At 36.9% G+C, this 18398-nt stretch overlaps 2 protein-coding genes across 2 annotated transcripts; both read left to right on the top strand.

The window, feature by feature from the left end:
• The first annotated feature begins 7606 nt into the window (after positions 1-7606).
• Positions 7607-11798, top strand: LOC149908200 (cyclin-dependent kinase 2-like). The gene is made up of 4 exons (XM_090102177.1): positions 7607-7815; positions 8128-8323; positions 9978-10250; positions 11406-11798. Exons 1-4 carry the CDS (start codon positions 7700-7702, stop codon positions 11796-11798), a joined length of 978 nt encoding a protein of 325 aa, XP_089958303.1. The 5' UTR covers positions 7607-7699.
• Positions 11799-13870: 2072 nt separating this feature from the next.
• On the top strand, positions 13871-17104 carry Smu1 (Smu1 spliceosomal factor). The gene is made up of 8 exons (XM_090101643.1): positions 13871-14046; positions 14141-14207; positions 14295-14553; positions 15251-15463; positions 15698-15818; positions 16004-16208; positions 16279-16851; positions 16923-17104. Exons 1-8 carry the CDS (start codon positions 14021-14023, stop codon positions 17019-17021), a joined length of 1563 nt encoding a protein of 520 aa, XP_089957769.1. The 5' UTR covers positions 13871-14020; the 3' UTR covers positions 17022-17104.
• Positions 17105-18398: the final 1294 nt, after the last annotated feature.

The raw sequence follows: 18398 nt of genomic DNA, 5'->3' as shown, positions 1-18398 counted from the left end.
TTTATTTTGTCCTCAATATCATTAGTCACATTACATAAGTGGACAGTCCACTTAATATTATGTAGGTACATACTTACATGTATAATATACAATTATACATATTACTTTTATACAGGTAATACATATTATTATTTACACATGCCTATATTTGTATATTCATTACCAGTATGCCATGTGAAAATATCGATATAATGATATTAATGTAGATCAAAACTGCTTATAATTTTTTATAAAATGAAATAATAAGTATTAACAGATACACACATTATAAAATTGACTTGGACAGCTTGGACTTGACGAATAGCCGTATTGGAAACTCCTGTAATAGCGGCAGTACACATGGGGCCAACGCGTTGGGCCAACGTGTTGGGAAAAAATGAAGGATATCAAGATTCCTGTTCACACATTGGCGTACAGATCATTCTGCATTGGCGCTTCAAGGATGGACGTAGTCCGTAGAAGTTCTTGCAGCCGCGGCAATTTATTTATACAGTGCGTTTAATTATTACGTACATGTGCATCAATAACAATGAATGTACTCTGCCGTCTGCGATGATACCATTTTCCAATCTCTATTGTCCTTTTTTATTTCTGTATAAATAAAACATTATTATGTTTAGATTTTTTCAAATGTTTAAAATGTGTACATTTTACACTTAATTTAATTTTAATTACCTATAAAACGAAACTTTAAAGATTATATAATATTATTATATTAAATGATAATATTATTTATGTAATAAAGCACAATTTGATCAAAACCACGCTCATTGTATATTGTTATTTAATTTTTAAGAACAAGTTACTTTTTAATACTATTTTACTCTTTTTATAAATATATTTTTTTTTATCGCATTGTATGAAAGTGAGATAAGAAAAACATCTAGAATAATATAATAAATAGAAAATAAAACATCTGATTTATTGAGATTGGTTTTTATTTTTGTGTAGTTCATGCCGTGGATTCCAAATTATTCCTTCATGTCGATACAATTCTACGAATTGTAAAACCTCATTGCTTGTCCACATCGGCGCCTCGGGCCTACATCGCTATTGGAACATGGTTAAACGTAAATTTCATTGACGCGCAACGATACTGTCTCCGCTGACGCGTAACAACAAACTGAACAAGACACCAACGTGTGAACGCTGTTTGCGGAGCGCGCCAAGATCCTTTGATGTGTGCACAAAAAACCGACAACATTCGGTTGGCCTGCCAATATTGGCGCCAACTAGGCTAATGAAGCCAATATACCGCCAAGTAGCTCTCTACACGTTGGCCCAACCCGTTGGCCCAACACGTTGGGCCCATGTGTACTGCCACCATAATAAACAATACAGTAACTATGCTATATATAAACATCTTTCATACCCAATGCCGTTTCTTAAATTTTTAGTCTATGACAAATGACGCAAAATGGCGCCAGCCAAAAATTTTGCTCGAACCAAGTTTTAACAATGATTATCTAATTAATTACCGATGAAAAGTTATTTCTTTTCACTTTGCCGCATTACTTGAATTATAAGTGCAATATCGCAACACACTCGATGAGTTTCTTGGTTTTTTGCTTTAAAACAAACAAAACATGAACGCGACCGCATCGCACTAAAGCGACTGAGTGCAGTTAAGCCATATGGCTTATGTTGAGCGGAACATATGTGATGTAGGCGGTGTCGTCTCCATATGTATATCTCAATGGTCAGTTAACTGTTTTTCTTTTTAAATACTAGAGACGTTACTGAAAAATCGAAATCTGTAATCTAGAATCGAATGCAATGATTACTTCAATTGCACTATGTTTCAAGTCCGATCGACATATTATTAATTATTATGTTCCAAGTCCGTATCGTTCACTTTATCGATGTTTTTAGGCAAGTTACCTCTCTTCTTCGAAGATAAAATTAATAGACGTCAAATGTTGCCTTTATAGCATAATAACGCTCCGATTCGGTTGGTGCCACAGACATGTATATTAAGTAGACAACGCAAGTACCAGTACCGCGATCTGTATGAAAACCAAGCGTGTCATATTTTTTGTACTGACCTTGACGCGTTATGACGTCACGAGCGCTTTTTAGTGATGGTAATTTCATTTTACGCTAAATCGATTAGGACGCCACACGCGCGGCGATTCTAGTATCGTCCTATCCCATCGAAGTAAATCGAAAGAAATCAGATCAAACTAGATCTATGTCTAAGAGGTAGTTAAATAAATGAATCGTAATCGATTACTAAATCGATTCAAGACAGAAAAATGATAATTAGAAGAATAAAATAATTTTTATTAGGCACACCAAATTACCACCACCAACACAAACAAGAAAAAAAAATAAAGAAACAATATAAAAATACACTCTTAATTATAATCTAACATAAAAATTAAAACTAAGAATATGATTTGTGTGGCGACTGGCGACCTAAAGGGTAAGGCCGCTCAGCTTATGCTATGCCGATATGGTCAGCATAGCGCTGGTTTTCAGGGCCCCACCAGACAACAAAATGCTTAAGTCTAAAGTGTCTCTCTCTGCTGTTAGATAATAAAACAATTAATTAAGAAATAAAATAATTATATATGTTTGCATGTATAGAATATAATATATTGCGGTTATTTTACCCATATTGTGAAATACATATACTTATATACACATATATATATATATATATACATATATATTTACATAATAATAAATAACCACAGTTTATAAATACATATAAGGAATTAAAAGAATACAACTATATTGCATACTATATAATACGTATATATTATAATAATAATAATCTGTTATATACAACGCAACTAAGGTTTTCCGACGAATTCGTTAATCAAATGTTTTTTATATTAATTACCATAGACAGAGGAATGATAAAATAAAGTTATAAACTTTTTAATATTCTAACAAGTTAACTAATGTGTTTTAGCTTTTTCTTACATATGCCCATTGAGTTACCATGTACTACGTACTAGAGAGGCCATCGAAAGAAAGTAATGAAACTGTCAATCAATCAATCTTTATGTCCCGTTGCATCGATCCATTTTTCTTTTATGTTCGGGTTACTTGGAAAACTGAAAAAACAAACATAGTCTAAGCAATAAGGAGTTTTCTTAAAAAACTCCCAAGATGATACTTTAACTAATGGCGTCCATGTCATAATATTTATTTTTAGTACCTTTGTATTAAAATACTTAAAAGTTCTAGGTCAAGTCGTATTAAATGACAAAAAAAAAATCTATGCCTTTTTTTCTGAAAAATTGCTCCTTCAAATTATCATTTTTCTGTTCGATTAAAAAATCGATTAGAATCGAGAACTGTTGCATCAAATGAACATCACTAACCACAAAATTGGACAGAAAAATGAGAACAGAAAAATGAGAAGACGCTATTCATTGCTTGTTATCATACGACGCGATCTTTACCGTGCCAAGTAAAAGCCGCAATGTATTCCGAATCATTTCGTATGATTTGGTATCCGTGTTTGTCACGATCGTTTTCCACAGATATTCTTTATTTGATTTTAAAATAAATAGTGCATATTCTGATTAGAAAATTACTTACCGGTGGAAGGAAACATCTCTGCTAACTCGGCCACTCACAGCTGTGGAGTTTCTACAGTTTATAACGGCGCAATTCGGCATTTTACTTTATTCAGCTTCACGTCTTTCCTTGGCGAACTGCAAGCGCGGACTGAATGTAGGCCAGCGTCAAGTAAGTTTCATAAACTTAGTTTGGACACGGGAAGTACATACACTCGCTTAGTCTATCTTGATATATGTCTGTGGTTGGTGCCAACCATATTGGAACCGACATGGCAACCATTCCAACATTGCTACAGATTGTCCGACGGTTGGCCTTCCAGCTGTCAGTTGACCATTAATAAATAAATTGGCTATAAATTGGCTCCACTATCTGAAATTTCAGTTGACGGAAACTTTTGTTTTTTTGTTATGAATATTTATGAAAAAAATGAAATTTACAATACAGCCACTTATGCTGAAAATTTTCGCAAATTTCGACATTCACAGGGCAATCAAATCCTACAGGGTACTTTCCGTGTACATAGAATATTGAAATTTGGTAAAAAGCAATGTCTTGTAAAACAGATTTATTGCGAAAAGCATAATTACATTAAAAAAATATATATCCTATGCCCCGGCACGCCCCGGTAAGAGCGTTTTCACATTATCCGATCCGATATCGGATACAATTTAGAGCGTTTTCACATTATCCGATCCGATATCGGTATCGGATCCCGATAGCCGATGTATCGGGTATACAATTTGCTCTTTCACAACGCATCTTTGCCCTACTATATCGTTGGTAAAACCGCATATATTCTAAAACTCGCAAGTACTTGCAAGGGAATCGAAATCTACAGGGTACTTCCCGTGAACAGTCTTGTTAAAATCATGGATTAAAATCAAAAAAAATGTGTTAAATAAAGGTCACTGAACCTCAGAGGAATAAACCTATAGAGTTCTTATATTGAGACAGAACAAAATACATATTTTCTAATCTACTTACTCTTAGTCAATAACAGCATAAGTCAGATTGAGATAGCGATAGAGTATCTGCACTGTCTTCAAACGTAGCGCGCCGGCTATGTTTTGTTTGCCTTCCAGCTGGAGGTCTCGGTGCGTCAAGTGTTTTTAACGAAATATTTAGAAAATATAAAGTGTATCTAGATTCTAGTGTTTCTTTTTATTTGTCAGTGTGCTAAAATGACTATTGTATGTTTAGCTACCGGCTATTACTAGTCGAATGGGAGTTTTGGATGAAAACAATGAAAAAATATCTTTCCATCGGTAAGTGATTTTCAGCAAATTGATAAATATTTATGTTCTAACCCTATTTGAAGGTTTTATCAAGCGCTTTTTTATAAGTTTATGTTGTAACTGTAACATTTACCCACTTTATGGGGTTGTGGAATACAAAAGAATTAAATAATTTTTAAAAAATGTCACAATATTATCACGTTTGGCATTTTGTTTACCACCGTAGTGTTGTAACACATCTAGCGTATATTATCGATTTATGGCTAAAAATCTATGTCATATTAACGTTGATTTATTTATTTTGTTTCTTATATCAGATTTATATGTTGTTGTTGTAGCAAATAATAGATGTAAATTTTCTACAGCAGGAAAATAAAAAATACCACGTGGTTGTTTTATTTGACTTATCTGTTTAGTTTGTTGTTTCTCTTTGAGATTATTAATAAATTCATTTTGTTTTAGATTTCCAGAGCTAAATAAAAAATGGGTAGATTCAAATAGGGTTAGAACATAAATATTTATCAATTTGCTGAAAATCACTTACCGATGGAAAGATATTTTTTCATTGTTTTCATCCAAAACTCCCATTCGACTAGTAATAGCCGATAGCTAAACATACAATAGTCATTTTAGCACACTGACAAATAAAAAGAAACACTATACACTTTATATTTTCTTAATATTTCGTTAAAAACACTTGACGCACTGAGCCCACCAGCTGGTTGGAAAACAAACTGACTGCCGGCGCGCTACGTTTAAAGACAGTGCAGATACTCTATCGCTATCTCAATCTGACTTATGCTGTTATTGACTAAGAGTAAGTAGATTAGAAAATATGTATTTTGTTCTGTCTCAATATAAGAACTCTATAGGTTTATTCTCAGGTTTATTCCTCTGAGGAACGGTCACTGATCAAGGTCTTATTGCACAGATAAAGGAAAATTGCTTAAAAAACACAATTTCAAAAATTAGAACAAATAAAAAATTTGGAATTAAATAATTATACGCAATCGTAGACAGCGAAAACTCAAATCTCTGTCTACACGCAGTGTACGCAATATAATATAGTGGCACCTCAGAGCAATAAAATAAACCTATGCTCTGAGACTAACTTCACTATTCACGACAGCTTAAGCGTCTTATTCACGGTCCATCCCCGACGTACGTCAGCTCAAGGTCGCGGTGCTGGATGTATCCTACTGACGATCGTGCGCGCATCAAGCATGGCTAGGGTTGCCAACTTTTATTTGAAGAAATAGAGTATATCTGATTTTAAAGGAGGTAAATAAAGAGTAAATAAATATTTTTAAAAATGTATTTTTTTGTACTTTTTGCAGTACCTAACAATTTTTCATTATTTTTAAATGAATTATATGAATCCAAACATTCCAAATCTAAATTTATATATTTCAAGAGCTCATTTTTAATTAATTTTTAATGAAGCTAGGTTTCTCTCTTCCTGCCACTTCACATTCATGACCGAAAAGACTCTTTCAGTAAATGCTGAAGTGGCGGGAACAGAGAGTATATAGCTAATCATTTTTTTAAACAAACAAATTCGTTAGCCACTCAAGTGCGGGAGCCATTTTGCAAAAATCGGGTCTTGTGCGAAACCGGCTCCCGGTGCCGCCGCAGTTGGGGTTTTTGGCGGTCCAATATTTTTTTAAAGTCGATTATCTCAGATTCCTTTATCAATAGCACATTTGCAAGTATGTATATTCATAGATAATAAAATAGTCTATGCCTTGTCAAAACATGGTAACATTTAAATAAATAAAAACAACTTGTAAGTCAAAGCAAATGTACCCTTGTAATTTTTGTTACATTTTGTCTGCTAATAAAAAATTAAAACAGCTGTTCAGTGAGATTTTAATATTTATTGATCCTTTGTTACACTCTTCTTACGAGAAAATAAAAACATCATACCCTCCCATACATTTTTTTTACACATTCCTTGTTTATTTTTTTGTACAAAAAACTACCTACTCAATGTGTCATGAAAAGTGGGCCACTTAGATCATGTGGTTATGTTGTTATCTTGATTTATAGCTAGCCTGTTCTTTCCTTAACATGTCATATAAGTTAGAAAGAGGAAGGTTATTAGACCGTTTTATAAAGCGAACGCAAAACCCACGACTGTTGATCGACCGGGAGCCGGTCGCAACGCACATGCCCCTGAATGTGGATCGACCGGCTCCCGGTCGTTCAGCACTTGAGTGGTTATGACATTTTTTTTAAATAAATTGCCATTTTTCTGCAGTGGACTTTTGCATAAAATCTGTGTTACTCATCAATCCGCCTTGGAGTTCTTTTAAAATAATAACTTCTGAATATAAACTTATACTTATATAAACTTAACTATTAATATAAAGTTTATATTATAAACATGTGTACTAGGTTGATCCAAAAGTAATTATAATTGGGTATTTCCTATAAAAATATAAAATAACTGTTTCTTGCTTGCTCATGTACTCACTAAGTTATCACAAAAAAATCATATCAATAGGCCACGTTTCCAAGTATTTACATTAATTTCTGTTGGCAACACTAATCTGCTGTACGTCCGCGCTATTCACTGTCCATCTGCACGACGTTCGCGGTGGTGGGGGTGCTCGCTGGATGAAAAGTTGGTCGTGCACATCCAGCAAGCTAATAATAATAATTATTGACGTACGTCAACACTATTCACTGTCGTTTTGCGTCGTGCATCGTGTATGACCTTGGCGGGACGTACGTCAAGATGGACCGTAAATAAGACGCTTTAGCTGTCACAGCTATTCACTTGTGTTGTGGATCGTATATACATAGTACCCTTTGTTGTGGAATGTGGATAAACAGAGGGTTAAACTTAATATGTCAATTGTCAATGGCTGCCAAATTTGTAGCTGAATATTTTTAAGTAATACTAGTTTAGAAATAAATAATAAATGGAAAATTTTATGAATGTTGAAAAGATTGGTGAAGGCACATATGGAGTGGTTTACAAGGCAGAGGATAGAAAATCGGGAAAGGAAATTGCACTCAAAAAAATAAAACTTGAAAAGTATGTTTTGGCGCGAAATGTGACAGCTAACCTTTTTTATCAATAATAATTTAAATTCAATTTGAATTTGAATTTTATTGGATTTATTGGTATAAATGAGAATATATGTGTTTATAAGATTTTGTGGTTTTGTTTTTTTTTTGTTAAAATTCCTAGGTTTATTGCGCCCGACGAAACATTGGTGTTTTAGCATTATCTAAACTAGATGAAATAGTTTCAGGTTTTCATAGTAATTATTATTATTCTGCATAATTTTATTACTTATTCCTTTTAAAATACCGTTGTAGACGTGTAATGTATATATTATTTCAGTGAACCGGAAGGGGTTCCCTCTACCGCTCTGCGCGAAATATCAGTTCTTCGAGACCTAAGGCATCCATCGGTAGTGCAGCTCTTGGATGTTATCCTTGCAGATGCTAAACTATTTCTTGTTTTCGAATTTATGCATATGGACCTCAAAAAGTTAATGGACCTGACAAAAGGACCCCTTAGACTGGATCTTGTGAAGGTATTCTTGAAATTCAATTTAAATATTAATTTCAAATATGTATATTATAAGAACAAGGTACTTAACTGATTATATAAAATTTGTTACAATTTCTATGTAAAAATATTAATATGTGAAACAAAAATAGATAGACTAATACCTACAGGGTGTAATCATTAAGGCCTAAGGGTGCACAGGCGACTATTGTGTAAATATTACACATAAAAAAAACTAAACTGATATTGAAAGAACTTACAGTTCACGAAGTACATTGTCTCCAATTTTAAAATTTTAAGTGTAAATTTGTACATGTTAACCCTTAAAGCTTTTCTGTCACTTTTTTAGTACATGTACTTATTGCCGTGTAAATCTTGAACGTTCCAAAAAATCTAGAAAATTGACTACGTTGGAGAAAGTACGATAACAATCCTTTATTTTTCTCCTACATGCCAATTATAGAGAACATTTGATTCGTGTGCTAGGTGACTGTTGAATTTAGGGATTCCCGGAATTAGTGATGGTTTGTGTTTCTGGTCAATAATAGCTTTAATGAAATAGTTTCCGTGTTTGATTTCTATTGATTTAACTTTCAGGTGAGATAAACTGTTGTTTTTGCTCTAAAGATTATGAAATATTCAAATAATTCTATTACAAAATATTCGAAATATAGCTGGTCCGTTTTTTGGGACAGTGCCGTAGATACAGGTAACTAAGAACCCATTGGCATGTCCCAAGAAACGGACGTTGCCATGATTCGTACTTTAATAAAATATCACTTTTATGGGATTTTCTTGCTTAAGAGTTCTTAATTATATGTAGAATTATTTTTAATTAAGTTCAAAATGACGAATATAATCTAAGATCAGTTAAATCTGTTGGGTCTACAATAGAACCGGGAGTTCCTCGATCTCCACATGCATTTCGTCTAAATGTCCTAATCATCGGCCAAATATCACTTCACATTTTTGAAAAACCATTATTATTTGTATTAAATGAAACCAAAGGTTGCTTGACACGAAATAATAAATGTTATTTAACATTCCACACAACTAAATAGTGTGATTGAGCTCAAGAGGGCTCACTTATCATTTGTTAGGTATTTAGTTAAAATTGAAGAATTTTTTGTTATAATAGATAGTGAAAATACTGTGTTACAATAAAACAATAAAATGCTACTTGAAATTGTTTTCAATTGCGTTATATTAAGTGAATTTTTTTTTATTTCATTCTCATTTTATGAGCTGTATGACAGCGTTGTCTGTTTTTTGAGACAGCAATGAAGACGGGGTTCTTGGCAAAGGCCGTTTTAACGGACATCCTGAAAAACCTACTTACAGAAAATTTGTTTTATTTTAAAGTGAAACTTTTATTACATCGTCTCAAACTTTTTGGTCTGTGTAGCGCATGTCGCGTGTATCGCGGCTGCCGAGTAGGTATACCTACTCGGCAGCCGACCGTCACGCGACATGCGCTACACAAAGCAGTGTTCGGAACCGTTCGAACAGTTTCACTTTTACCGTGGTTTCATAAAACCACACAACATTTTTTTTCTCTACTATAGTATTTTTTAATTAATAACTATCACTTAAATCAATTCAGGTCATATCTGGGTACATTATTTCAGGGCTTGCCGTGTTAAGGGTTAAAGTCTTTCTCTCTTATTATTGTCCACCAGAGCTATCTGCGGCAGCTGCTTGAGGGCATCGCTTACTGCCACTCAAAGCGCGTATTGCACCGCGACCTGAAGCCGCAAAACCTGCTGGTCGATGCGGAGGGCCGCATCAAGCTGGCCGACTTCGGGCTGGCGCGCGCCTTCGGCATCCCCGTGCGCGCCTACACGCACGAGGTCGTCACGCTGTGGTACCGCGCGCCCGAGATCCTGCTCGGTGCCAAGTTTTACTCCACTGCTGTCGATATTTGGAGTCTCGCTTGTATTTATGCTGAAATGGTGAGCACTTTATTCATCTACATAACATACTTTTAAAATTTATTAGAAATAACTTAAATTTTATTTTATTATCAAACTAGCTGTGCCTCACAGTGTCATCCGCATTGCTCCGCTCTTGTTGGTCTTAGTGAGGTGATATGTAGCCTTCCTCGATAAATGGGCTAACACCAAAAGAATTTTTTTAATCGGACCAGTAGTTCCTGAGATTAGCACGTTCATACAAACTCTTCAGCTTTATAATTTTAGTATAGATAATAGTAGAATCTGCTACTGCAGATTTCTCTTTAGAGACTTTTCATATCTGAATAGGCATGACGACAGTATCCGTAAATGATCATATTAGTGTTTTTAAGGGAAAATGTATAATAGATAAATTACATATAGTGACTTAGAAATCTTAAAAACATTAAGATTAATGAGATTATCAATAAAATAAAACATTGAAATACTGCAGTTGGCCATTTTGACTAAAACACGCGTGACGTCATGCTTAGGTAAACAACTCACGTCAGATGTTTTTTGTTGTTATGAATATGTTGAGAATACGCATTTTTATTTATTTTCTATTGTTTCACGTATGATTTATCGACTCAGAACAGAAATATAATTGCGAATTCACGAATACATGGTTCGGGGTTCTCCGCGCCAACTTTATACAATCATTTCTTATTATTTTCTCGCTTAAAATAATTACTAACACATTTTTGAGCATTATTTTTATGTGGATTCACACTGCAATACTGCACACCACTTATAAACTTTGAAATTCGTTTCTATAACACATATTAAATAAATATTTTTTTTAATTTTCTTCGCAATGCGTACAAATAATTACGTATTTAGCAAAATGTGACGTCACGCCTACGCCATGACACCTGCGAGCTGTTTTGGCACAGTTAGTAAATATTTTTTGGAAAATGGCTTTTATCTTCGTTATTTAAGTATATTACCGAAATATAGGGTTTTTCTTGTATAGTAAACGTATACACACATTATGGAAGAGGATTTCAAAATCTTTCGTCATGCCTATTGGAATGGTTTAATTATTTTATTATTAAATCAATAGAATCAATATTTGATTGAGATTAAATTGAGAAATATGAAGTTTTGCTGTCGGAGCGAAATTAATCAGCTTCACATTGGCAACTCGTACAGGCCAGCGGCAGGACTCTCTTCCCCGGGGACAGTGAGATCGACCAGCTGTTCCGCGTGTTCCGCGCGCTGGGCACGCCCGGCGACGAGGTGTGGCCGGGCGCGCGGCTGCTGCCCGACTTCCGCGCCGCGTTCCCGCGCTGGCCGCGGCGCGAGGCGCGCCAGCTGCTGCCCGCCGCCGCGCGCGCCGAGCCGCTGGCCGGCGAGCTGTTCGAGGCCATGCTGTGCTACGAGCCCAGCGAGCGGCTGGCGGCGCGCGCGGCGCTGCAGCACCCGTACCTGGCGGGGGCGCGTCGCACGCCGCCCGACCTGCCCGCGCTGGCCGCCCGCGCGCCGCCCGAGCCGCACGAGCCGCTCACCCCGACGCCCGCCGAATCGATCTCTGCCCTATTTTAATATTAGACAAATTGTAATTAATTATAGATATTTATTATTTTCTGATTATATCCTGGATATTAAAGCCGATTTAACTTCGTCTTAGTTTTATTCTGTAATTATTAAGTCACTCGCCGAAAACTTATATAATGCAAAATATTTTTATGCACTATCGAAAAAAAGCCGTTGCCACAGTTTAATATCCACGTGTCGAAATTTGTGTTGTGACTACTGACTGATGAAAACGCTATGCTACCAACGCATTGTGGTCTTTGTGGCAATGATAAATTAATATCATGGTGGCTATGAGCATTTTATATATACCTATGCGAGCATTTTCAGTCTTTGAGCCTGAAATAAACATCCTAATATCTTACTATACTAAACTAGCTTTCAGCCCGCGGCTCCGCCCGCGTTTTCAAAGAAAAAACCGCCATAGTTCCCGTTCCTTATTTTACTGATTTATTTGTGTTCCCCGACGAGTACAAAATGGGGGTCTTAGTAGTATATTTGCGTAAAATTGCAAATCACTATCACTATTCACTATCACCACAGACTAATAATAATATACTACGTATACAACTATCACTATCACTATCACCACAGCTATCACTATACAGGGTGTAATATAGTATAAAACAAAGTCGCTTTTTCTGTCCCTATGTCCCTTTGTATGCTTAAATCTTTGAAACTACGCAACGGATTTTTATGCGTTTTTTTTAATAGATAGAGTGATTCAAGAGGAAGGTTTATATGTATAAATCCATTAAATAGTGGAGAAGTACTGTTATTTTTGAGGTTTCTAATGTGATGTCGTAAATAATTGCATTTTTTCCGCTTACATTGCAAATGCAGGCTGAACCCTACTAGTTTTATCAAAATAATGTACTAAGTATAATTGTACACATTGAAAAGGTCTACAGAAAAGTCCGTGATGGTATTTGTCTGTCTCTTATGGATAACCCACAATAACTTTTTTTGTCATTTTTTACGCCAAATAATCTTATCTTATATATAAAAATGAATCCCAAAATGTGTTGGTAAGCGCATAACTTGAGAACGGCTGAACCGATTTCGTTAATTCTTTTTCTACACTAATATTATAAAGAGGAAAACTTTATTTGTTTGTTTGTTTGTTTGTTTGATTGTAATGAATAGGCTCATAAACTACTGGACCGATTTTAAAAATTCTTTCACCATTCGAAAGCTACATTATCCACGAGTAACATAGGCTAGGTTTTATCCCGGAAATCCCACGGGAACGGGAACTATGCGGGTTTTTCTTTGAAAACGCGGGCGAAGCCGCAGGCGGAAAGCTAGTTTATTATATTTTATATATAGTTTATTATATTCCTTGTAGAGAAAACGTAAATATGTACTACGGGCGAAGCCGGGGCGGACTGCTAGTATTATATAAAAATGATCGCAAAATGTGTTGGTAAGCGCATACGGCATAACTCGAGAAGGGCTGAACCGATTTCGATAATTCTTTTTTTATTATATTCCTTGAAGTACGAGGATGGTTTTTATGTACCTAGAGAAAACGTAAATATGTACCACGGGCGAAGCCGGGGCGGACCGCTAGTGGCTAATAATAATTTTCGTAGGATTTTAACCAATACAGCATTAATCCTTAACCAATTAGCAGATCTGATATTTAATTAGTTTTCTTGTGTCTACTGTTCTTTTTGGTGATAAATACATTTGGAAGTTAATTATAAAAGTGTTCTGAATGAACTACGTGTACTGAGTGTTTATAATTATGGGTGGTTGCAGCGTATTAGGCTATAACAGCCGCACGGAAACAAACGCCGATGGAATTTCATTTCATTCGTAAGTAAACAATTAAATAAAGATACATAATATCAGAATCATTATAATAATTGACTGTTTCCTATCAACTGATCATTCTTATTTTGTGTGCGTAAGCCATTTCGGACGTTTTGTATGAACTAAGTGTATGAAGTTTCCTTACTGTATGTATCTGTATTCTGTATGGTTCTATCCTCAGAGGAATAATCATCTAATAATCTATCAGAGACCAGAGTTGTCAATGTCATGTCTTTCTATAATATGTATGTGTCAGATGTCAACTGTCAGGGTTATCTGAATTTATTTACAAGCTGAGTTGAAGATTGCATCAAATAAACTTAACTTTTATTAATTTTAACCTAAATCAATTGCAAAGTGTAATTTCTGAAATAAGCCAATAATTTGTTTTTTATATTTCATACAACTTCATTATGTCTATTGAAATAGAATCAGCAGAGTATGTGAACAATTATATTTTAAATTTAAGATTAGAAAGATTTACTCCATTATTAATTTATTAAATATATAAATAATAAAATTATTTTTTCCAGCGTTATACGTCTTATTCAACAATATCTTAAGGAATCTAATTTGACGAAAACACTACAAACACTTCAGGTTTGATCTTTTTGTGCTAAGTTTGCATACATATAAATTGTAATATTATAGTTTCCAAATTGTATTTTATATGTTTCAACCTTTTAGGAAGAAACCGGTGTATCATTGAACACTGTGGATAGTGTGGATGGTTTCTGTGCAGATATTAACAACGGTCACTGGGATACAGTACTAAAGGCTACAGCATCATTGAAATTGCCGGACAAGAAGTTGATGGATCTGTATGAACAAGTGGTTCTAGAGCTCATAGAGCTGCGTGAGCTGGGTGCCGCGCGAACTCTGCTGCGTCAAACACAACCCTGTCTACTCATGAAGCAGCAGGAGACAGATAGATACATGCACCTTGGTTGGTTCAGCTCATTATTTAGTTACTACTATGGTTTGATACTTACATGAAATATATGATAAACATACTTACATAAACCAGTTCCTTCCATGCCATCTGGATGGTTAGCCCTCCACCACTGTAAGCTTCACTCCTTAAGTCCCACCATGAGAGCACTAGATTTGTGTTTAGAAGAAGGAATATGATCATATCTCTGATTTCACTACATTAATAAAAAAACCAAGCCCTCCAAAGCCTCTGTCTATCTGTTCACAATAAACTCAAAAACTCATCTGCATCAATTTGATTATGTGGTCACTAATGGAGAATGTGGTTCTCGAGGAAGGGTTTAATTATATAGGGAATTTCTTCCTTGAGGGTGAAGCCGCGGGAAGGCTAGATTGCAAGAAGCTGAAGTGTCTTACCATTTGTTTCACCTAAAATAGTCACATCCTCAGGCTGTATTTTGTGGGAAAATATATTTGTAATCTTGAAAAACAGTATGAAAATATAAGAGAGTGTGTGTGCCCAGCACACGTGTCAGAAGACTACAAAAACATATTTTACGTTTTAACTTAACTGTAAGATTAAAAAGCTTCAATGTATGTTGCTATATGAAGTTTTAATTTCATCAAAATCATTTAAAACGTAATATGTATATGCACGCGAGTCAGTCGCGACTCGCGTGGCGCGTCACTAACGCGTGGGTCCCCCGCAGAGAACATGCTGTCGCGGTCGTACTTCGACCCGCGCGAGGCGTACGGCGGCGCGCGCGGCGGCGGCGGCGGCAAGGAGTGGCGCCGCGCCGCGCTGGCGGCCGCGCTGGCGGCCGCGCTGGCGGGCGAGGTGTCCGTCGTGCCGTCCTCGCGCCTGCTGGCGCTGCTCGGCCAGGCGCTCAAGTGGCAGCAGCACCAGGGCCTGCTGCCGCCGGGTACCCTGCTCACCGTTTTACTTTGTCGCATATTACTAATATACTTATATGTGAAATGTGTCCATCCAGTGATTAGTTATAAAAAATTTAATTGTAATCTTCATTCATATTAATTATCCTAACTTGCTACCCAGAATGCTCGCTCCGCGCTCGCTCGTTTGAACATGTACTGTTTGAATGTGATTCTATATGAATATGTACTACATGATATAAATATGTACAATATTTTAATAGGTACGACGATCGATTTGTTCAGAGGCAAAGCGGCCATCAGAGATGAAGAAGATGACAAATGCCCGACGCATGTATCCAAAATAATTAAGTTTGGTCAAAAATCACATGTTGAATGTGCAAGGTTAGTATTCCAATTAAATTAAATTATAAAATTTATGCTAACTTCAGTTACTCACATTTTGTTCAGATTTACTTTGAATTCTGGCTTTCTTTATTAAATAATTATAGTGGGGGGATTATATTGGGGTTTGGTTCCCGCTTCGGGATCGATATAAATATATAAAAAAAAAATTTCATACTTATTAGGTTCTCCCCCGACGGACAGTACCTCGTGACGGGTTCGGTGGACGGGCTCGTGGAGGTGTGGAATTTTACCACGGGCAAGATACGCAAGGACCTGCGCTACCAGGCGCACGACGAGTACATGAGCATGGAGGAGGCCGTGCTCAGTCTGGCCTTCGCGCGTGACTCCGACACGCTCGCCGCCGGCTCCAACGACGGCAAGATCAAGGTGCGGCCGAGTCCCCCACATCCCCCCGCCCCCGACCCCCCGCCCCCCACTGACCGGCCGCGTGTTGCAGGTGTGGAAGGTGTCGACGGGGCAGGTGCAGCGCAAGCTGGAGCGCGCGCACGCCAAGGGCGTCACGTGCCTGCAGTTCACGCGCGACAGCTCGCAGCTGCTGTCGGCCTCGTTCGACCGCACCGTGCGCATCCACGGGCTCAAGTCGGGGAAGGTTCTGAAGGAGTTCCGCGGGCACGCGTCGTTCGTGAACGAGGCGACGTTCACGCCGGACGGGCACGCCGTGCTGAGCGCCTCGTCGGACGGCACCGTGAAGGTGTGGGCGGTGCGCTCGGCCGAGTGCACGGCGACGCTCAAGCCGCTCGGCTCGGGCGAGCCGCCCGTCAACTCGCTGCTGCTGATGCCCAAGAACCCGGAGCACTTCGTGGTGTGCAACCGCACCAACACCGTGGTGATCATGAACATGCAGGGGCAGATCGTGCGCTCGCTGTCGAGCGGGCGGCGCGAGGAGGAGGGCGGCGCGCTCGTGTGCGCGGCGCTGGGCGCGCGCGGCCGCCTCGTGTACTGCGTGGGCGAGGACCTCGTGCTGTACGCCTTCTGCGCCGCCAGCGGCAAGCTCGAGCGCACCATCAACGTGAGTAGCGCCCGCCGCCCGCCCCGCCCCCCGCACGCCCCACACTCACCCCGTCACGTCTCTGTCCGCAGGTCCACGAGAAGGCGGTGATCGGCATGACGCACCACCCTCACCAGAATCTGCTGGCCACGTACAGCGAGGACGGTCTGCTCAAGCTTTGGAAACCGTAGTCGGCTCCGTGAAATGTATTTTTAAGCTAGCTCCTATGAAAGTCATTATGAGATAAGATAAAAATATAAAATATTGAAAATAATTATTTTGTTTTCCTTAATGGTTTAATGAGCACGTGGCCTGAGTTTTGAACTTTACGTTATGTGTTCGGTATGGAATACGATTTACGACTGAATTTTTATTCACTATTAATTCATTTTCGAAAAACCAATCGTATAAACAGTTTCTACACACTGTATAAATAATATAATCCCGTTGGTAACAAAACCCTTCAAACACGACACACATACGACACTTCACACACGACACTTAACACCCGATAGTTATAAACACGACTCTTTAAACACGAAACTTAACAGTAATGGCTGGTTTACACTTTGATTAGTGCGAGTGCAGGTGCTTAGTGCCTAGGTGTGGACAGCGACTGTTTAGTGCAAGTGATTAGTAGGCATTCGCACTAATCACCTGCACTCACACTAATCAAAGTGTAAACCAGCCTTAACACCCGACACTTCACACACACAAGTCTGTAAAGCTGGCGATGAAATCGACAGTTAAGGACGCTGTCACAAATACTTGATATTATTATTTTTTTATATTTTTATTGAAATTGATTCCAGAAGATTACTACCTACACTTTAAAAATTCATTTTGTTGCTTTTATAAGTAGGTACGATCCTTATAAGTATTTTAGTGTATTCAACCAACTTACAAAAGTGTGACTATTTTACAACAATTTGAATATGAATTATTCTAAGGAATTATTGTATTATTGTATACAATATCGAAGCTTTTTAAGAAAATATGTATAAAATACTTGTTTAAGAATTATTATTATACATAATATTATGTTACCGGCAATATATTATTCCGAGAAAAAGTCGGAATGAAATAACTTAAATTCGTCACATTACCTAATATATCTTTAAATCTGAACTTTACCTAATATATCTTTAAATCTGAACTGAAGTAGCAAACGTTAGGTTAGGTTTTTTTTTTTTTTTTTTTTAAAAGCACCCGCCATCACAGGGTGTTGTGTGCTTTCCTCTGGAATATTGTCCAGAGATGTTTATTTTGCTTTTAATCAAATAATTACCACACTATTATTTATTAATACATTAGGCCTAAATGAATACAATTTAAAATAGAAAATACAATTTAACAATTTACAATAACATTTCCAAATTAATAATAAAATACTAAAATTAAATATTACCTTTAAAACTTACATTAATTAAAAACATTACAAAGAAAATAATAAAATAGAAATAAAATAAATTAATACAATTAAAAGTACATTTAAAACTTACATTAATTAAGACATTACAATAAAATACAATTGAAACAGTACGGCACAACAATAAAACTTAACCCTA

This window comes from Colias eurytheme, chromosome 5, assembly GCF_061535395.1.
Source record: "Colias eurytheme isolate Ceu_HAF_F1 chromosome 5, ilColEury1 Martin Lab GWU primary, whole genome shotgun sequence".
Taxonomy (NCBI): Eukaryota; Metazoa; Arthropoda; class Insecta; order Lepidoptera; family Pieridae; genus Colias; species Colias eurytheme.
The sequence above is the reverse complement of the archived record's forward strand: the minus strand, read 5'-3'. Positions and strand labels throughout refer to the sequence as shown.

What these genes read in the sequence shown, in the direction of transcription:
- Smu1 (XM_090101643.1), top strand. Translation starts at nt 14,021, where the DNA reads ATGTCTATTGAAATAGAATCAGCAGA. An exon ending in AGATAGATACATGCACCTTG is followed by an intron (nt 14,554 to 15,250) that starts GTTGGTTCAGCT and finishes GGTCCCCCGCAG; the next exon opens with AGAACATGCTGTCGCGGTCG. An exon ending in CCAACGACGGCAAGATCAAG is followed by an intron (nt 16,209 to 16,278) that starts GTGCGGCCGAGT and finishes CGCGTGTTGCAG; the next exon opens with GTGTGGAAGGTGTCGACGGG.
- LOC149908200 (XM_090102177.1), top strand. Translation starts at nt 7,700, where the DNA reads ATGGAAAATTTTATGAATGTTGAAAAGATTGGTGAAGGCACATATGGA. An exon ending in TTAGACTGGATCTTGTGAAG is followed by an intron (nt 8,324 to 9,977) that starts GTATTCTTGAAA and finishes ATTGTCCACCAG; the next exon opens with AGCTATCTGCGGCAGCTGCT. An exon ending in CTTGTATTTATGCTGAAATG is followed by an intron (nt 10,251 to 11,405) that starts GTGAGCACTTTA and finishes CAACTCGTACAG; the next exon opens with GCCAGCGGCAGGACTCTCTT.